The sequence below is a fragment of the Dryobates pubescens genome, chromosome 21 (genome assembly GCF_014839835.1).
Source record: "Dryobates pubescens isolate bDryPub1 chromosome 21, bDryPub1.pri, whole genome shotgun sequence".
Taxonomy (NCBI): Eukaryota; Metazoa; Chordata; class Aves; order Piciformes; family Picidae; genus Dryobates; species Dryobates pubescens.
This window is the reverse complement of record NC_071632.1, coordinates 8652602-8674908: the sequence shown is the minus strand read 5'-3', so window position 1 is coordinate 8674908 and position 22307 is coordinate 8652602. Positions and strand designations below refer to the sequence as shown.

The 22307-nt window shown below is 39.3% G+C and overlaps 1 protein-coding gene across 10 annotated transcripts in view; it reads right to left on the bottom strand.

Annotated features, from left to right (window-relative positions):
- PARD3 (par-3 family cell polarity regulator) overlaps positions 1-22307 on the bottom strand; it is a 426698-nt gene that overhangs the window by 3915 nt on the left and 400476 nt on the right. For all 10 annotated transcript variants that reach the window (XM_009896928.2, XM_054171475.1, XM_009896929.2 and 7 more), the window contains 2 exons: positions 11657-11777; positions 1587-1714 (listed from right to left, as the gene is read on the bottom strand). In XM_009896928.2, coding sequence (XP_009895230.1) covers positions 1587-1714; positions 11657-11777 — 249 coding nt within the window. The remainder of the gene's footprint in view (positions 1-1586; positions 1715-11656; positions 11778-22307) is intronic.

Sequence of the window (22307 nt, the reverse complement as noted above, 5' to 3'; positions counted from 1 at the left end):
CAGCGAGTCTGGCTGAGAGGTGTCCCTGCCTGTGGCAGGGGGGTTGGAGCAGATTATCTCTAAGGTTCCTTCCAGCTGAAACCATTCTGTGATTCTATGAATCTCAGAAAAAGCAAGATGGCATTAATAGGTGTGATGACTTCAGGAGGAAGGTAGATAAGAAGCAAAGGGAATACAGAGATTTTCAAAATGACAAACTAACAATTCAAGAAAATGCAGTAGAATAGAATAGAATAGAATAGAATAGAATAGAATAGACCAGGTTGAAAGAGACCTTTGAGATCATCGAGTCCAACCTATCATCCAACACTATCAACTAAACCATGGCACCAAGCACCCCATCCAGTCACTTCTAAACACCTGCAGTGATGGTGACTCCACCACCTCCCCAGGCAGCCCATTCCAATGGCCAACCACTCTTTCTATGAAGAACTTCTTCCTAATATCCAGCCTAAACCTCCCCTGGCACAGCTTGAGTCTGTGTCCTCTTGTTCTGCTGCTGGTTGCCTGGGAGAAGAGACCAGCCCCCACCTGGCTACAACCTGCTTCAGTAACTTCTCATTTTCCTTTCCCACCTTCAAAACTTAACATGAAAAATTCAACACTGACGGGTGTCATAGCATGTGAAAAACTGAGAGATCAGTCTTATTTTCAAAGATATTGGTAGGATAAGAGTTCATGATTAGAAAACTTTGTTGAAGAGGCTTCTAGTAGTTTCCAAAACCAAGAGTTTTGATACACTTCATAACACATGTGCTGTTATGAAGCATTTTTTCCTACACCACACAAAAAATAACACAGCCTTGTTGGAAGGGAATTGACACAAGCCTCTGGTGTAAAATATTCCCTATTCAACCACTGCCACTGATACTTGAAAATGCAAAGACTACTTGCATAATGCTTAACTATGGTAGTTGATTCACAAGAAGTTGGGAAAAGTTTTAGTAACTCTTAAAGCTAAATACCAAGTGAAAGATACATTGCTCAAATAGCTTCATTTTAAAAACCAAAACCGTGTGTTAATTTTCAGCATTCCATTGCCAGTGCCCTAAAACCTTAAATAAAATTTATATACTGGGATGTTGAAGGCCCCTGATTTTCTTGACAGAGTTTCTCAGTTCCATATTCTTTTGTTTGATGTCTTGAGATTAATTTTTCCCCCTTTTCTTCTGCATTAGCATCACACATATAAAATGTCTACTCAGTAAGGAATTAGACAGCAGAAAGAAAAATCATCTGACGTACCAAAAGGGGACAACCCATGCCATGCTCAGGAGACCTTTCCTATTGCAGAAATTCACACTGGATGGTGTCCCACAAAGAATAGCTTTGTTTTAATGCCTCAATTCTGCTGGGTGCTGAGTGTCATCATACTCCAGTGAAACCAGCTCTGAAGTTATTCCCCTAAAATAAACAGCTATCACATGCTCTCACTTGAGAAATTTTATGCCTCTTCCACACTGAATACATTCCACTTTAAATCAGTTCTAAAGAAAAGTGTCTGCACTAAATACAACATTTTGCTTCCACAAATGAAATCAGCTCCAGGCTGGTATCCACAGAGCAGCTTCAGACAGGTGCCATACCTGGGTAAGGAGCTGTACTGCCGCTGAGCTTGCTGGAAGCTCTCTCTTTCTTCTTGCCGCTGCCGCTGCATTTGAACCTCTACTGATACTGAGTGCCTGCCGCTTTGTGAGTATGTCTTGGTGTTTGGCTGCAAAATGAAAATGAAAATCTCTTAAAGAAAGCAGAAAAATACCCACCAAAGCATTTAAACTGCTGTTGTACACATACAGTTCGATTTGTTTCAACAGGTGGTTCAAGTAGCTCCTTCACGGTAATTAGGTTAAATTCTGACTCATAGCAGTGGCCTGTGCCAGACATTCTGTTTCTCACCTACCACTTCTCAGATGTATCAGAAAAAATATTGGTCCAGAATGGGATATGATTTTCTAGTAACACTTAATTTAAATTAAATTGCTGGGATTGATCTTCAGACACAGTAAGTTAGCCCAGCCATTGTAATGCTAAGCTTTACAACCCACTGAGGATTGAGGGAGAGGGAACACAGTGGCTCTTTTGTACCTCACTGGTGTGCTCAAGGTAGAGAGCATTACCAGTCAAGATCTGGCAGAATGGCTGGATTCAAACTTTGGTTTATGACCACTTTTTGTTTCACATTAACAATTTCTTCAAACTTTATGTTTTCAAGCTGCCACTGAAGTCAAAAAATATTCTGGGCTTCTTGTTTTAATAATGATGTTTCGCCCAACAAAGAAACTGAGCATTATTTTACCTCCTTAAAGTTACTAGTAGTTCTATTCAAAACACGTTAAGTCTAATCACTGGGAGGTTAGGGAGCACAGCCACTTGTCTGAGCATGGGACTGAAAACTAAAATAGCTTGTCTCAGACTTGCTTTTGTTAAAGCATTTTTTGCAGCTTTATCTGTGCTTTCCCTCAAAACAAACATCTCTTGGGTTTTGCTATTCTAATTTCTGCAGCAGAAAGATATCATAATGGCTCACAGTGATCTGCAAGATAAAAAGCTTTTCAAAAGCTTCCTGCATTGAAGACGAGTTTTAGAAACTCGAAAGTTGTCATTTGTGACATAAACTCTTTTGTCTTACTATATAGTCAAGTACCTGCAAGCAGTAAGAAACAACAAATTTGAAACAGGTGCACAATTTTTAGAAACCTCATTTTCAATAACAATACACTTCAGACAGAGCATCAGACTCAGCTCTGCACTTAACAGATAAAATGTGCTGAAAAACTGCAGTTCCCATTACGAGAAGGTTATTGTGCGAAAGAATCAGAACAGGAAAGCACAGAGTATGAGTAATGGAGAACTTGGGAGAATCCTTAATGCAACATTGATGTCTACTTCAGAACAGATTTACCCTGTAAAATACTCTAATGAAAAATGCTCTAGGAGTGCTATGATAAAGCAACAAGTTGAGGAGAGAGGATTGTGTGACAGCCTTGTGGGAAATTTTCTTAGAGATGAATAAGCTGTACATATGTATGTCCAAACCAACAACCTCCATGGAGATTTCCTACTATATTAAATAAGGGCAACACATACAGAACAGTGTTTCAGTTATTGCATATGTCAACATTTCAAACTTTCTTGACTTTATTGAGAGTCTTCTGACATTTGGTATTTTATTGAAGGGCTCAGCTATGGAAGCGAGTGATTACCTGAAAATCACAAGATTTATTTGTGAATTCTCTCCAATGTGGTTATAAGCAGCTTACAGAAAACCAGAGGGAAGCTCACAAGTTCCCACCTCAACTTCTCCATAAGGAATAGAAACATTTAAACTGAGATTTTAGACCAAATCTCCTTATTTCATGGGTTCCACTTTAACAATGTTGGAAAGCTTGCTGCTACATTATGTCATATATGAGAAAGTAGATAAGATATGAAATCAGAATTCCTCTTTAATTGAAAACACAGCATCACTGTTTTCAGTTTGCTGTAAATACAGCAGACTTAAGGATTTTAGAGCACAGGGAATGGTTACATTACCAAACAGGTGGAGGAAGAATTAAGCTGCTGCTCAGTAAAGGGTTATATGAGACACTAAAACGCATCATCTAGAAAGCTTGAATGCAAGTACACACACATGTGCAGAGAGTTGGTTACCACAAAAGCCTTCACTAAAGTGACAAAGGCATTGAAAGCCCTAATGGACTATGAATGGACTAAGATCAAAATGTAGCTTCAGAGGTATTTTTTTTAATGGACAAAGGAATCAATGGTTAAATAGAGGCAGAGACCATCACGCCTGTCTGCCTGCTGCAGTGCATGCCCAGAATGACTGGATCTGGGGAGTCAGGTCCAGATTTTCCACAGTTCACAAAGAATTTAGTCTAATGGTCAGCATCTGGGTCTAAAGACAAACATCTAAAATCCATTATCTGATTTTCTGAAGATATGCCTGTATGCCCTGTTAAACTAAGTGGATTTGCAATGCTTAACTAATCTGAAAAAGGATACTCATTTAAAGTCCTGTCTGCATGTTGCTCACATCTACAATAAGCTCTTCATATAATCAGATCTGCTATCTGATTGCAAGCAACCAAAAGTATGGCAATGAGACACACAACTATTCCCTCTGTATGCAATTAAATACCACATAAGATAACACACACAGTACACACAGAGACAGGTACGGTAGGGGTTGGAAGGGACCTCTTCATGAATCCATGCCGACTACTCCTGATAATCTTCTTTTCCTCCATGTCCTTAGAGATGACCTCCAGAATGAGCTGTTCAACCATCCTATTAATGTCATTCTTTCAAATCTTTTTGGTAAAACCCTCAGTGATCCTATAGTGAATGCCTTTGATGTATGGTTATGATGATATAACAGCTTAATATATTCCTTTTTTGAATCCTTAACTTGTTCAGAAAAAGGAAAATCTCCATACAGTGACTTATCTTTTCAATAGGCTTTCAATTAATAGTATCTAAACCAAAAATATTGATATCATGAGTAAACTTAGTCTTCAAAAGAGAATTGATAACTGGTGTCAATCCCCAAAGTATACTTTAATATATGTGTTTATATAAAATATACATACACACATCTATATCCATGCACACTCCATTTATGTCAGCACAAAACAGAGGTAATTTTAAAAAGGTTGAACTATTTTGACATCTTTCAACAGCAAGAATAAAACAATTGCAAGGAATACTCAGAACACAGTAATTTGAACACTGGTATCAACACAAGGCTAAGTACAATTATAACAACCTGAAATCATCCCACAATCCTGGCAACAGCTCAGTCTTCACAGCGCAGATTGATAAGAACTCTGGCATTGTTTGCAATGAGCTGTATGACAAGCTCTGACCTTTTAAATCAGGATGTGGTCAAGGCCAGGATAACAACCAAGGCTGCATTATACAAATAACTGTATGTTCTTGCCTTCCACAATACATTAAGTGGCAGTGAGAGCTATTGCATTCAGCATTGCTCAACAACACTCTGCAGAGGATCACAGAATCATTTTGGTTGGAAAAGACCTTTTAAGATCATTGTAAACCTGTGCTTTAAGATACATGAAACTACACAGCTCTCCTCTCAGAGGCATTAATTTAAAACCAGGGATGCAAAGTGAAAAGTTTCTGCAGGTTTCTCACTTTATGCAAACAACACCTTTGGCATTTCACAGAGAAAGTACCCCCACGGCTTGTGTTGCACTGAGCACTCTCAGCCATAAAGGGCATAAAAGCCTCTCTTCTCTTTCCTAGTTAAAACAGTAGCTGTCCACAATCTTTCTTTCCCTGAAGTGTGGCATTTCTGCCCACATAGGGTAGCTCAGCATGGTGGCAGCATGGATCCTCCAGGATTGGCACAGATTGATGTTGCCACAGAGAGGAGATCATGGGGGTGATCTACAGCACCGGGTTTTCAGGCAGATGCAATCAGTTAGGTGACAGGAGACCCACCACTTGAGCTGACACACCTCATAGTCTACTACCACTATGAGAAAATGGGATTCTGACTCTTAGAACTCCTTTTGTGTTGACAAAGAAACAGTTAATAGAGAAGTTACTAAAGGAACAAGTCTCTTAGTGTTTTCCTAGTCATTAAAAAATGGAATTATTTAATACTATAATGGATGTGCTATTTTTTTTCCCAGCTTAAACTCTGTTTTTAACCAAAAAGTTTCAAGTTCATCTGGAAAGGTGGTAGACAAAAGGCTCCCCAAAAAGTCCCTGATCACTCTAGTTGAGCACTAATTAGATAAGATTAAACGACCATGCCTGTTCTATGTGCAAATGTGTTTGGCACAGATGACAAGCAGCCCAGTAACCATATATATCAAAATTCAGAGGATCAAAAAACATTCAAAGGTTCTGGGAGATGTCCCTGAAACCTGTTTTTACTTCCATCTTTCTGTTTATGTTGCTATGGTGAACAAAATACAGAGCAACATTCCTTTTAAAAACTGCCAACAGGTGTGTGAATTAATTCAAGCACTGTCTAAGAAGAAAATCCTATTCCTTTCTGTACCTTTTTATGGCTTTTATAGAGGAAGCTGTAGAGGACAACGTTTCCCATTCTGTGTACAGCAGCAGCAGAAAGAAAATCTTCAGGATGGTAGAAAGAAACCACTGCCTGGGATATGTACCTGCACTGCATGCCTGTGAGCTATAAATATGGTTTCCAACTGAAATGATTTAAAAGTCACTTTCTGTTTCACATAAATTAGTAGATTGAAACTAGTGGGGAGAAAAAAAAGTTTAAAGTATGACATTTTAAAGTCAGAGCCTACATCTCAGCAAGAAATTGCTGCTATTTCATTAAATCCTTTGCAGGTTTGACACAGTTGAAAAGAAAGTATCTGTGAAAAGGCTGCCCTGCATAACTTTGGTTTCCTCTCTGAAACAGGGTGGGGTAGAAGAAGCAGCAATTTAGCCCCTAAGATATACTTTATCTACTGCAATGCTCCATTAGGTATTGCCTCATACCTTGCATAAAATATCCTGAAAGTGACTCTTGAAATGGATTAATAATAGAAATAATTAATATGCTGCTTCTCTTTCTCATTAATGTGTTGAGCAATTATATATCATTTACAGCCTGATATAAACTTTACAATGTTTGCTTTAAATATAGGCTGTTACTCATTTTTCCAGGTAAAACTAGTATGTTACAGTCAAAATTACAGCAATAAAACTCAGGCTTTTGTCTTTTTTTTTTTTCTCCCTGAAAGAATTTGATTATTTAGAAATCATCATGGCTTTGAATAGGTCAAGAACTTGAATACAGGGATAAGAAATTAGTAAGAATAGAATAGAATAGAATTAACCATGTTGGAAAAGACCTTTGAGATCATCAAATCCAACTAAGCATCCAACACTATCTAATCGACTAAACCATGGCACCAAGCACCCCATCCAGTCTCTTCCTAAACACCTCCAGTGACGGTGACTCCAATGGCAAATCACTCTTTCGATGAAGAGCTTCTTCCTAACCTCCAGCCTAAACCTCCCCTAGTGCAGCTTGAGCCTGTGTCCTCTTGTTCTGGTGCTGGTGGCCTGGGAGAAGAGACCAGCCCCCACCTGGCTATAACCTCCATTCAGGTAGCTGTAGATAGCAATAAGGTAATCTCTGAGCCTCTTTTTCTCCAGGCTAAGCAACCACAGCTCCCTCAAGCCTGTTCCCACAGGGTTGTGCTCCAATCCCCTCCCCAGCTTCGTTGCCCTTCTGTGGACACTTTCCAGCAAGTCAACATCTTTCCTAAACTGAGGAGCCCAGAACTGGACACAGTACTTAAGTACTGCCTAACCAGTGCAGTGGACAGCAACAGAATGACCTCCCTGCTCCTGCTGGCCACACTGTTTCCTGATACAGGCCAGGATGCCATTGGCCCTCTTGGCTGCCTGGGCACACTGCAGGCTCATGTTAAGCCTACCATTGACCAGTACCCCCAGGTCCCTCTCTGCCAAAACCAGATTAAAAAGAATTTTCTTTTTCTTTGAATCTCTCTTCCAGACAAGATCTACAAACCAACACACAGCAGCAAAAACAAGCACAGTCCCTATTTTTTTCTGAGCACTTATCCATCAGGCCATGCCTAGGTACATTATTAGGACAATAATGGAGTTTTCCCTATGAAAGTCATGCACTTATTTACCTGTCACAAATCTGTGCCCATAAATAACAATAAACTCAGGCTAGTCAAGGTAGCATATTTATTTTGACCTGCTTAGATGTTCTCTTTAGGAAAAATAATATTTTTATGTGCCTTCTAAATATCTGAAGTAGAGTTTGCTTAGCTGCTCTTTCAACACCAGTTTTCTCCCACCATCCAAACAAATGACTGGAGATGAATGTATTTGTGAATGGAATTTGCCACTTTCCATTTTTAGCACTGATTCTTTTAAAATTATAGATGAAGAAGTAAGGGACCAACTTCTGTCCTTTCTGCATGTTTGGGGGTTGATTTTGTGTTTTACTGTTGACATGCTTCTACAAGCACAGTAGCAAGCAGTTGTAACATTTTTGATGGGTTAAAAATGCTCTTTAGTTTTTTTAAACTGGATTGTTCACTCCCATTTGGGGCCAGAATGCTGTATTTTTGTTCTTGAAAGTAGGAATATGTTAGGTACAATGCAATTGGAAAAAAAGACAAGATATGGAACAAATTGCAACCAAAATCTCTTAAACTCTAGAACTCTTGTAAGGAAGCACAGACCGCAGCAGACTGGATACTGCCCAGAAAAGGAACAAAAACCAGAGGCTCAGGTTTGATACCAAACAGAAAAATCAGCTGTAAAAAAACCCAGTCCTGCCTCGTTATAAAAATGTCATAGCAACAGCAAGGGCCTTAAATATTATCAGACAATTCTATGTGCCCAGATACACATTTCTGCAAATTCTTGACTGGAAAGAACAAGAGCAGGATTAAAATGGATTCCCTGCCCCCCCATGCAACATAAGGCATATATTATTGCCCTTGAAGCCCTCTTGTACCTTGACTTTTGAAACAGGAAAAATAAAAAAAGCCACCTAAGAAAAAAAATAAAATAAGATTATGAAGCCTGTGAAAGTTATCTTAGAATAAGCAAATGCAAAAATCTTTTCATAAAGCTTTGACTCAACAGGTGGATTTGCAGAACTAGTGGATTTTAGAGATGGCTTGATCTTGCAACAGTTAGTCAGTTATTAAATCTCAACAGTGTGTCATTCAAATGGCCTTGAGCAGAAATGTGCTGCTTCACAGGCAGGGTCACCTCATTCCACCACTATCGCTTTTTTTGTATCTGTTAAGCTGCTTGATGCTGTAGGAACACTCGCAGGCAGTCAAGTATTTTGTTTACTGGCAGGGTGACTACAGCCAGGCAAGAAGTCCAGCTCTGTCACACTGCACAGAAATAACCTTCACCTGATGGGCACATCCAGAAAGGGATGGGGTCAGGTGCAGGTCTCTCTGCCCCCTGTATAGCTCACAGCCCATGTGACGGTGATCTTCCTCCAACTCATGGAGGAGAATGAAGGCATCTGTCACAGGTAACCAGACTCCTGTGTCACAGGCCATTAATAGTCTGGGATGGATTGGAGTTGGTGACATTTGCAGGATCATTTTGGTAATATATTGGCACGTTTTTGAGCTGTTGAGCTCCTTGGAATAGCCTCAGTGCTGCCAGATTTCAGTCAGTATCAATTACTCACACTGCAAACTCTGTGTTCATTTACACCTCCTTAAAGTAACCAATAGTCTCAAATGGCATCAGCACTTTGTTCCCTATCCTCAACCCTCCCATCAGCCTGCTAATGAAAAACGCAAACTACTTATCACCTCATAGCACACACTTCTTGGTGGATGGGTTTTTCCTCTTTCTAGCCAAACCAGGTCAAAGTTGGCTGCTGTCTGGTGGCTCAGAGGCTTCTCTGGATGTAAAGCCTTTTGTTTATGTAGACTGTGTAACCCATTTCCCTCAGGTGAAAACACACTTTTCAACAACAGTCCATGTACAGGTGCACTTTTCACTGCTGTGGTTTGTAACCAACAGCCTACAGATGGAGAAGACTGAAAAGACATTGATGAATGCATCTAAGCATTTTCCTGCACATGTATTATAAACCATTTTTGCATTTTTCTGTGTCACTGGTATTTAATAATACATCTGGATCTGTTTTGAGGGATGTCTTAAAGTCCATCATTTCAGACCAGTATGTTAAAGTAACACACACTCCTTAAGAGAGAAGGTTATGGCTCCTTAACACTGCAATGACTGTGAACTGCTGAAATGGATGAGATCATTGCTTTATCCTTTCCAAGCATTGTGAGCTTGAAAGATTGAAGTACAGGATGGGGAAAAATATAAAATAATTATAATTAACAAATGCTCTGGGCCTTTTTTTTTTTTAAGTACTTATCTAAAATAAAACATTTGGTCACCTATGTATTTAGCAACAGAGCAGCTCTTACAAAAGCAACAATAAGCTGCAGAATTAATATTAATACATTTAAGAGGAATTAGTCACTTTGAGCTCATTTGCATGATCTATAGAAGGGGAGTAAATAGAGAGATCCCATTTGTTTGAATAAGAGAAAAAGGAAAGGTCAGTGTTCTGACCCACAATTTAGGAAATTATTCCATTCCTAAGGTAATCAGCCTGTCATCTAAATAATTCCCTCCTCGCTCATTACAAGAAACTATAATAAAAGCCAAGTTGCCTGTCTAAAGTTGCTATGGCATTTAGATATACAGCAATTTGGCCCATGACCTTCAGTAGTCAAGTGCCAAGTCTTCAAGAGTGCAAGTTTTTCTCATACAGTTTTCCCAAGAATGCTGCTCAGATCACTCATTTGGAGACTAAACAGCAGTTGTATAATGGAAAGTACCTCCTACACCCTGTCCCCTTTCACCCCCAAACTGCTACATTAGAACTGTGATGAGCTATCACATTATCTTCACCACATTGTATCAAAAACATCTGGCCACAAAATAAATGTTTATTTTATTTATTCAGTTTCAGAGAAGGTTAGAGGTTTTCTAACATGGGAAAAAAAAGAAGACTATGTCCTGTGCTAAGCAGTGTTAGGTCATTCAGGGATACATTTACCTTTGCTCCTCTCCATGCTGCAAGTCAAAAATACCACAGCTTCAAGCTGGTGAATTTAGGACAGCTGAGGACATAAAGACTCAATAAAAGTAAAAAAAAATCTTCTATGTACAGGCAAACAAAGATGCCATGTGCATTATGATGTTACCTAGGTTGTTCTCAGCGACTGAATACACACAGATGTAGATCTCCAGCTATTTCCACCTAGGTCTCATGTGCATCATAAAGATAAGTAACAACAAGCCATCACCCCTATCAGCTTCAGAGGAAGCTGTGAGAGTTTCTACTGCTCTCATCATCCAGTTCCCTCCTTTTGAGAAGTGCAGACAAATTGTTCACTGTCTTTACTGTGGAATTTTAAACCAAAATACAATACAATATTTGTCTCGTATTTAAAGGATCCCAATTTAGGATACATAATTGATTAAAAGGCAGCACTGATTCATTCAATTACGTTAAACAAGATAAGCACATGGATTTACATAATTGTATCACATTGCTAGATCAGACTGAACAGGATTTAATGATCAATTAGGATGTATATCCCAAGACAGAACTGTCTTGGCTAATACAAATGGCAAAGGGGTACGGTTAAGAAGCAGTCTCTTATGTGTATATCTCCTTTTTTACTCTGAAAATACATAGCTCTTCCTGCTAAGGGAAAGATTTATGTGTATAACAGTGATCTTGTATCAGAGAAAACACCATTTACAGGGTTACATGTTCCCTCTAAACAATTTATCATTAGTGTGTGTTTTATTCTCATTTTGCTAAAACTTCAGTGTAATTGATAATGCTTTTGAGGAAAAAAAATATCCAAGTAGTAAGTGACAGAACCGAGGGTCTAAACACAGAGCAAATAATGCTATGTGCACACAGGACAGGGGGCTGAGGAAGTTTAAAAAGCTAATCAGCCTCGATGAACCAAAAATGAGGATAACAGAAAGGACATAAGTGTGGAAGCAGAGGGCCCTGAATCCCTATGGGTCTGCTGCTGACTAGCCAGGGACAGCAGGAGTCGGCCAAGCTTTCCAGGTTCAGCGGGCTCCACACACTTACCCATGGCTGCTCAAAGCTATAAGTACGTCTCCTGTCTTCCACGTCCTCATCTTGCTTTGCCTGCTGAAATTCTTGTCTCAGGCGCTGTATCCGGTCATGATTGTTAGGGGTTGATCTGTTGCTAAAAGAGGAAGGATGGAAATGATCAATATACTTAGGAACTGCCATCTGTGCCTGTCATTTCTTAGCATGGGACTGTTACTATAGTGCAGAAGTACAGACTTAAAAATAATTTCCAAGAATTTAGTACAAAAATCTTTAGTATTTTTAAGATGATTAATGCTGCTTGACTTATAAAGAAACTTGAGATGGCACAAGGAAAAGATGAATGAGGCTATTCCTAAAACTTATCAGAAGTTACTGGCATTTTTTTTCAGTCAATGTTCCTTCTAGAAATGAAGCAGAATGCATGTGTTAGTGTCAGACTTACCAGAGAGGGAAATTAAGAGAAAAGTTCTAATGATCTCTGCTACTGAATAAACATGAAAGATACTTTTCTCCAATCAATAAATTGTAGTGCTGTCCTATCTTTAGTCGTATCAAATTCATTACAATGTCTGAAGGCCCTACCTATATAAAATTTGATTTTTTTCCCCCCAGTCAATAAGACCCTGTTATCCCTTGGTTCTGTTTTTAAGAGGTCTTTCTAACTGATGAGTCTGAAAGCATTGAAATGCTTGGGGGCCAGTAAAACACAATCCATTTGATGGTGTGGTGTGCAGGAATGTCTCCAGGCAGCAGCCCAATGCCGGCAGATCTTGTGGATGCTGTCTTCTGGAGGGGGCTCAGACCCACAACCCACTCCAACTGCACAACCAAACCCTGAAATTCTTCAAACCCATCAATTTTTACATTATATCACAGGTAATCTGCTCTCCATAGCACAAGTTTATGTGGAACCACAATAAAATCTGCCCAGGAATGGTTTATTTCAGGGGGCAGAGGGAGCAGGTATTTATGAATCTCGTTTCCATTCCCACAGCTGTAAAGCTCACACCTGACTCCTACAACTCCCAGCATGTTTCAAACACGTCAATGTGGGAACCACAGGAAGCCTGACAAACAGCTATATTATACCATGACTAACCAGAATCATTTTAATCTCTAACTATGGCCTTCTTAAGCTCTGCATTTCACAGTTTATTTCAAAAGAGCTTATGAAGAATGGTCAGTTGTTTCTTTGAAAAGAGAAGTATTCAGGGAGGCAACAGAAAACAATTCCATAGATTCCTGTTCTTAGACACAGGATACAATAAAACACAGTAAATTTATATCCCATGTCTTCTCTCATATGAAAAAAAGATCACAGAATGGCTTAGGATGGAAAGGACCTCAGAAATCATCTACTCCAACCTCTCCGCCATGGGCAGGAACACTTCTCAGCTAGACTCAGCTGCTCAAGGCTTCATCCAACCTGGCCTTCAACACCTCCAGGGAGGAGGTATCCACAACCTCCCTGGGCAGCTTATTCCAGAGTCTCATCAACCTTGCACTGAAGAATTTGCTAAGATCCAGTCTAACCCTGCTCTCCCTCAGTTTAAAACTACTCCCCCTTGTCCTGTCTCTAGACACCATTTTGAAAAGCCCCTCTTCAGGCTTCCTCCTGTAGGATCCCTTCAGCTATTGGAAAGCAGCTTAAAGTCCCTCCAGAATCTCCTCTTCTCCAGGCTGAACAACCCCAGCTCCCTCAGGCTATCCTCACAGCAGAGGTGTCCCAGCCCTTGGATCATCTTTGTGGCCCTCCTTTGGACTTGCTTCAATAGCTATGTGTTCTGCAGTCTATTTGTGACTGGTTTCCATGTCTTTTGGGACTGGTAAATGGGGTCAATTGGAGGCTGTAGGTGTTTGAGATGTTACCTCCCACTCCTGTCAGTGCCACTAAATAGAGCTTGGTTGGCAACAAAACAAAATAAGCATGGTTCCAGCAAAGGCTAAGTTTTGAAGAGGCTTGGAGTTTTTTTCTTGTCTTTGAAACTAAATTTAGCAAAGTGTTTTCTTCACTCTCTCCCCTCCCCCTATCCCTTTTTTTTTTTCAACTGGGAGCTTTAAGAAATGCTGTATCTAGAGAGTAGGTCAAATTCTATGTGCCAATTGGCACTTTGAAAAGTAGTTAAAGAAAGCTTTATTTAGAACAGGTTGGAATGAAATATTGTGGCATTTGCAAAACTTCCACTTCGTTGTAGGTGTGTTGCTAATTCTGTTTCCTTAATTCAACATAATTTTGTGGAACAGCTTATCTCCATTTGCAGTTTTATGTTATGTAAATGTCTTCCTTTACTATACAGCCACTTGTTGGGTTTGTTGTTTTTTCCCCCCATGCATATTTTAAATGCTATCATCACAATCCAGTACAAGCCACACAAAATATTTCAAAATGCCCTCTTGATTTTTAAAACCGCTACTGTTAATCTAGCAAACAAGTTGTTCAATACTTTTCACATAGTGAATTTTGTAAGATAAATTGCACTCAACTGTAACAAATTACTTTAAATATTAGTATTTCAGGTATAAGAATATATGGCTGAAAGAGATATGGCATTGAACTTCAGTACAAGACTATTAGAAAAGCACTGTGTGTAGACAGCTTGAAGTACTCAAGATAGAATAGAATAGAATAGAATAGAATAGAATAGAATAGAATAGAATAGAATAGAATAGAATAGAATAGAATAGAATAGAATAGAATAGAATTAACCAGGTTGGAAAAGACCTTTGAGATCATCGAGTCCGACCTATCACCCAACACCATCTAATCAACTAACCAATAAGTAATCAGCCTTCCTTAATCAAGTTTTTGTTTTCAAACTCTAAGGGATGGCAGTGATCCACTGACACTGGAGCAGTTATCCACTGGCAAAGAAACACAGGAGTTAAACCCTAAAAGTACTGAACTAAATCATGTGCATTATAAAGAACAGAGACACTCTACCAGCTCCAAAAGGGGGCACTGGAAGGGATTTTATACATCTGAGGACTTCTGTACATTCTGTGTTTATTATTCATTAAAACAATTACATCAACAGAGGAGCAGCAAGAACACACACAGTGTCTATGCCAGGAAGCCAAAATATATGTACCCTCCCAAACAGCAAATGCATGAATTTGACATCCTTTACACTGCAGACATGGAACAGCAAAGGGCAAGGAAGACCCTGCATTTATGGTTTAACTTGTTCCCAGACTTAAGAAGATCTTGGTCTAAAGCTGACTTAAGAAAACTTATTCAAAGTTATTAAAAGGTTTGCTAATGGCAGAGAAGATAAATCTTTTCACATTATTTCTATTTTATATGATAAGCAAGGAACATGACCCAAATGGAGAAAATTGCAAAAGAACTGAATTATAAAAAAGGCCTACATCACAGAAAACAAAAAGCTACATTAAAAGACAAATCTACTTCTGCATCTGCTCAAATTTCTTTGTACTGAAGCAGTCTGTGAGACATAGAAAGTGAGAGGAACTCAGCAGGTTTTGAATAATAATTTAAAACCCCAATATTTTTATTTAGAAGAGGAAAAGGCAGACAGTTAGGGAGGGGCTACGATACCCTTAAGAAAAGGTTATTTGAGGTCTTAGACTCAGGTTGGCTGCTTCTTGATTCCATTTTCCTCTCAACCTTTTCTGATACTCAAGGCTAAATTAGTCAGCCGCCCTAACTTTCCCACCAGCAGATCTCTATCCTGGCCTGCCATGCTGTCTCCAGCTGCTTTTCACGCCTCTCTTCATCCAGTAAATTTCATCATTAGTGCTTTTTTGCTCTGTTTTTCATGTCTCCCACTGCACTCAGGGAACACTTGGTGTTCTCGCTTGATAGCTCATTCAACCCCCAGCCAACAATTACTACTTCCATAAGGAGAGAAATGCAAAAATCATAATCACAATAAACAGCTGTCACAAATAAAATTTTGGAGTCAAAAGTGCAAACCTAACTTTATTCCTTTTCAGGCTCTGGGATACTGTTTTATCTACAACTCTTGGCGTAAGTCACATTATTTGCCCCTTGGGACGGATCTAAACAAATTATATCCAGTGTGAAAAGTCTGAAGCAAGTCTAAAGCAAAATGAATTTTGACTTATTGGATTAATTCATTCAAAAGAGGCAGGGTCATATCAACAGATTGGGATGCAGGGCTGCAGGTGTTCCTCGTGCTTAAAATCCTGTTTGGCTTTTGCAGATGTATGGTGCAAGTCCTCAAATGTTTAACCGAATGTACCATGTTTTGTTTGAGGTTTTCATTCATATGAACTTAAAAACTGAGGGTAAATTCACCTCAAAGAATTCAGGACTACTCATAAGAAGGAAGGAGTTTTAACTTGAAATCCATGCAAAGTCTGTTGAAGATTTGATCTAAGCTAGTTTTAAACTTTTTAGCAAAAATGGAATTACTGCTCTCTACAAACCCTTCCCTCGGCCTACTTCTTAACAGAAGAGGTGTCAACTTTTGGACAACAATTAGCACCTCCTAGCATCAGAAGCAAGTGATGGTCTTCTTCCAGGGGGCTGTCCTTATTAAATGGTCTTAAATACAATAATAAACAAAGCAAGTTTTTTAGGGCCAAAGTTAACTTGGGTTGCAAAGTCCCTGGGCTTCCTTGTAGCACATACTTAGCACCCCACTGCCTTCTTACTGCAGATGGCACATTTCACAATCAGGTGTTTTGTGAGCCCCGCTTTAAAACACAGGCCCACAGGCATGGGCTAAAAATGCAACTCTAAGCAAAGCTTAGCCAGGCCAGAGCTGTCACATATTTCCAGAAACAAGTAGCTGAAGCAATGACCATCATAGTCTCAGATCATTAAGCAATGTCTCTGCGTGATGTCAGGCACTGATGTACAGAGTTATAATCCCTTCAAACCAGAAAGATTTTCAGTGCAATAAAGTAGATACAAACATGCTACTGACCAGGGATGACTAGCGCTTTGGAAAAAATTAATTGACCTGAAAAAGCATGGAAAAGGGTCCTAACAACATCACCAAGCAGGTGTAACATGACTAGAATAACCAAAAACTTAGTAAAAAAACAGTGTTCTTTCCACCTTGAAATCTTCTAACATGGATTGGATCTGCCAGGGACTCGCAGGCCTGACCAGCTGCTTAGATCTCTGCATAGCAGTTACGAACCACAGATGGGTTCTTATTCACTTCAATCTGGCAAATAACCATCACCTCTTTGTATAAAATAAATTCCATTTAGACAGATTAATCTTCTCATATTAAAAATCAAGAGCTCTACCTGTGTCTACAGGTAGTAAGGAGCAGAAAAAGAGATAATTTCCATCTCATTGAGGTTTAACAATGTCCTTGCTCTGGTGGTCATGCCTTCACTGGCAGCATGCATCCATGCCAAAGTTCAGAACTAGCTGAACATCTACAAAATCAGCCCCTCCCTTCCTGGCTTGGGCAGGATGAAAACAGCCCAACAGAAAGCAGACTGTTTATAATCTAATATAAAAGCTTCTGCTACATTTAATGCAAGTCGAGCACCCTCTCGCCACGGTGCTTACCCCAAGCAGATGGGTTTGTCTGTTTTGGATGGCCCTCGAGGCTGGATAAGCAGAAACTGTCAAGTTGTTGCAAAATGCCACGGACATAAAATAAAATGAAAGTATGCTCTTTACCAGGCTTAAAGTTAGCACCATGCTCCAATGCATGGTCTGCTGGTGTGTTGATGTTAAAAGGATTTGTTAATCATCAGTGACACGGACGACTCTGCCCGCACACTGGGGGGTTGGTGAGGGCTGAGCAGCGGCAGTCTGCACCACCTTATTCCTGCCATCAACTTGCCGGAGCAGGTTGGTCTTTTCTTATCACTTTGCTCTGAGGACTCCTTTTTGACATCCAAATACCAGTCTTCAAGCATACATTAGTGTGATCACTTGGCTGGTCCTCTCCTTCCAGTGTGCCCTTCTCTGAGACACCAGGCAATAGGTTTTCCATGTACACATGGATGTTAATATCTATAGGCATACTACAGAGACAGGAGGAACAACAGCCAGCACTCTATAGAAGAGCTGCTGTGTGACTACAGAATCATTATAATCAGTCTAAGAAAAGAAAAAATCAGCTGAGCAAGAGATCAAATTTGTTAGAATACAAATGTACTTGTAACATGGTGCAGTTATAGCTTGGAAGCGATAAGGTTTATCCTACACTATTTTTTTTTTCTTAAGTGTCAAAGAACTTACTATGAATAAAGCATTAAAAGGTGAGGGAGAAGTGAAAAAAAGAAAAAAGAAAGAAAGAAAAATGTATCAATTACAAAACTGCAACTAAAAATAACTTTTCTGCTTCATTAAGTTTTATCAGCTAGTATCTTGGGGTTTTACACCCAAACCACAGGTCATAAATTCATAGTAAATCCCCCATATGTTCACCAAACACTTGAATTCAATTTCTCTTCTAGTTGTAAGAAAGGGAATGTGCTGCTCAAATTAATTATGCATGCAAAGTTAGTTTCTAACAAGGGCAGCTTCTTGTATGCTGAAGGGTATACATCCTATCTGAATTTCCCCACCCCCACCACCCGCCTCGATCTCTTTCAATGTTGGCTTATTTCTACTGTTCATGAGGTTATAAAAATCCTTCTCTCTTGCCATTTCATATTTGCTAAATGAACATAAAGCATTACATATCCTTTAAAGTCTGCAGTTTTTACAGGCAGCTGAATTCAGGGATTGGCTTAATGTGACAGGCCAGATCTAACATATTACCTGCACACATACCCACACACTTCACCATATTAATGCCATCAAACCAAGGATTTAAATCCTAGGATTTTTGTCAATATGTATGCATGTGAAATCAGCTCATCAGGAAGTTTCCTGTCATTCTGTTTACGTTCACAGTGGTAGTCATCAGTTCCAATACCACAAAGAAGTTAGGCAAGTCCCCAAAAGCATTTGCTTTCTTCAGTGAAAGAAATTAATTTCAAAATTTTGGCATTGTGATTTGTTGATCATTTTGCACCAATTTCAGCTGAGTAAATCATTAAAAATCAAAACCATACATCTCTGTTCTCTGGGTTAAAAAGGTACTCTCAAATGCTCTTAATTCGGCACTCGCTTCTGACGCAATGCTCATAAACAATGCAGAGAGCTGGAGCTGATAGGGAGGTCACCTCACCACAACAGACTCTTCAAACTCTCCAGACTAGATTTCACTCTGAGTCCCTCTGTGGCCCTTGTGTAGCAGGGCCATCATTTTACAGCCAGTGAAATCTGAAGAATGCACCCAAGACCCTTTTTATTGCCACCATCACTCTTCCTTATTAGCCTGTCAGAGCCTGCACACCGGAGACAGAAATCCAGTCTTACTTTTCAGGGGAATTCTTGTATTAAAAAGAAGACCAGACTTCAGGAGCTTGCTATAAACTTCTGAAAAGAGATATTCAGCCACTGGGTTATCACACAGTCTAAGCCTTACTTTGGAGCTGTTAGAGTTTACAGAAAGAAGCCAAGCCAATTTTCAGCCACACACCACTTGCTACAGCCACTGTGATAGGCTACTGCATTTTCTGAGTAGAACAAAACCAACAAAAGGCCCACAAACAAGCAGCCCCTAAGAAAACAAACAGAAAGAACAACCCCCAAAGGGAACACCACATGTAACCTAAAAGAAAATAAATGACATCTAGCTGTGAATTTCTTTTGAAGGTGTTAAGGCAGAAACACACATAGAAAGATTTAATAAATTATGGAAAATCATTGGTGATCAAGCAAAGGAGAAATCTGCATTTTTGATTCTAAATGAACTATAAAATTATTCAAGGGCAGGTGGGGAGGAGTGGGCTTTTAATTTATAAGTATCTTCCTACTCTAACCGGAACAGACAATGATGGCTCCAGCTCTGCTAGGTCTGATGAACATCCACAATTAGTCATCTCAGGCTATTTTGTGTCTGCACAAGGAGGGTTGCTTGGCACAGTAACATGAAGGCATTTAACAAAGACCACAGAGAAGAAATCCTCTCCTGGACCTAGCTGGATACCCCGGTGCCAGCAGAAGGGATCATCGGAGAGATCCCTCATGGGCTTCAGGCCATGTCAGCCTTTGTTTAAACTAATCCAGCTGCTTTGCTGGAAGCTATTTAGGGAGAGCTCCCTCTAATCTCCTCTCTGGATGAGAAGTCAGGGCAGAAACCTTCAGGAGAGGGACAGCAGCAGGGGAGCAGCTACTTCACAAAACAGGGAAGCTATCTGCAAAAAGGACCATCTGTCCATGGGCACCACCACCTGTGTAGTGTGGATGTTACGTAGGTATAGCCCAGCTCCCTCTGGCACACCTCAGATGACTCAGCCACTACTGTGTGGTAGCACTACGCTTCAGAATATAAAATCTGCTTTAGAGCCCAACTCTAGCCAACAAAGAGTTGGAGTGGAGAGTGGAGTAGAGAAAAGAGTGGAGAAAAAGCCTGTGTCTTTTTAGGGGAGAAATCTAAGACATAAAATATATATATATATAAAAATAAATCCTTGAAGCACTAGATTGGAAAGATTCACCCAAAGTGAGTAATATTTTATGCAGATAATGCACTGTGTTTGAAAATGGTGAAATTTAGGTTGTTGAAATGCAAAAAAAACCCTTCTTTAAAAGGTATATAGGTTACTTGATCACAGAATCACTATGGTTGCAAAAGACCTTTAAGAACATCAAGTCCAACTATTTCTTAACTCTACCAGGAAGACCACTACAACATATCCTTGAGCTCTATTATCTAGACAGCTGCATTGGCACAAATTATACTGGAAACCTCAAAGATATTTTATGTTGTTTTATTTCTCTTTAACCACAGAAAATGCTTAGGAATTAGGTATCAGGTTGTTACAAGGACTAAAACACGGCAATGCTTTTGACTCTTGTGAACATCGACCCTCACTAAAAATTACATCCTATTTTAAAAGTATGACAAGCGCTACAGTACCAAGCAGCACATCACTAGACAAAGAGACAGGCATCTCTTAAAATGCCAAAATATTTTAAAAGATAATACACTGGGCAAAGTTCACAAGGCTCCCACAGTCCTTACTGGCTGCTAACATAATTATGGTATCATTATTTCTGTTCTTTGCAAGAGGGACTATTGCATTATAAATCTCCAAATAATATTTTGATTGATTTTATGTTATATCTTACTCAAACTACAGGCTGTTTTCCAGGTGCAAAATGAGAAGCTGTCCATTAAAATCAGACAAACAAAAATGACTGCCCTAAGGACACCAAGGCTGGGGCAAAGCTTCACACAGTTTATGAAAGCTGAAACTTGGGGAGACTCCCTCTGCTAGAAGCATTACATCTGGAAGTTTGTATGAAGCACAGAGAAGGGTGGAATCATTGTTTCACTTTTGGTACTAAATAATCTGCAACCTCTAAATAAAAGTCGCAATCTGAAGTTACCGTTCAAATGTTGTTTCATCCTTTCATGCCTTTCCCACACGACTTAACCAAGAGAAAAATAAAATCAAAGCTAAGGTTGATGACTTGAATTGGTGCCTACATTCACATGACTGTTGCCGCCTTATGAAGCTGATCACCAAGATTTACACTGATGAGCAGGAAAACTAATTAAGATTTTTAATTAGGTATTATTTGCAGATGGAGATTTAAAAAATCTCACTATGATAGTTTGCAAACAACTGATTTCTGGATAAATCCTTTCAGCAGTTTATTGTAAAGATGAGGACTTAATAAATAGATGTTTTAATCATGCTTTACCATCACACTGTCTTCATTAACTTTAAACCTAGAAACTGCCATAAAATTAAAGTTATATTTGAAAAAAAAAAAGAGAATCCATTTCAGGCAAGAACAGATAATAACAGCTCATAACTTTTATCCAAAAATTCTACTGCTTATTTAGTGAGTCAGCTGCAACTCAACTTCTACTAGGTAAGACACTTGCAAGTTCTTTCACTTATTATTCATCTTGGAAATACTGAAAATGTCTTTTCCTCAGGAATGCTCTCTGTGTGGGATGCTCAGTAATTGCTGAAGGTTTTGCCATGTTTTAAAACACTGGATTAGAAATTCTGAATTCTAGTATTTCTTGTTGTTGGGCGGTCTCAACCCGAGTGAAGATTTCAGATACCCAAAAATGTGTATTTTTCTCGCAGCAGAAGAAATAAATTTACTTGTAACACCACTTCAGTGGTTTACTAAGACAATTAGCCTGATAAAGGCTGAAGCAAAATAATTTATTTACCAGTAGAAGGTAAGGTGGGATTTTTCTCAACCAATTTTAATCACCAGGCATGTAGTTAAAACTACCCATCTAGACCCTTTCTAAGGGAAATACAGAGAAAAAAATTACTCCAGAGGACAATTTGCAGTACCTGATTTAGGAAGCAATTATTTACCCTTGAGAGCTCATTAGTTTTTTTCATTGACAAGGAAGAGTAGAGGGACAAGCTGAGGCTTAGATGGGGATCTTTAGACAACTATATTAGAGCAGATGTATGCCTCTGTAGATGGTAAGTTGGGCTCAAAGTAAGTGAGATTTTCCTAAGACAGTCTTGTACTAGGAATGCCTGGTAGAAGGTGATGGTCAACTAGCATGGCAGCATAACTCAGCAGTTTAATCCTTAGGCAGAAAGATGAACAAGAATACAATTATCTAAGTCACTCAGCCTCCCTGTGTTTGCATTCACATATCCA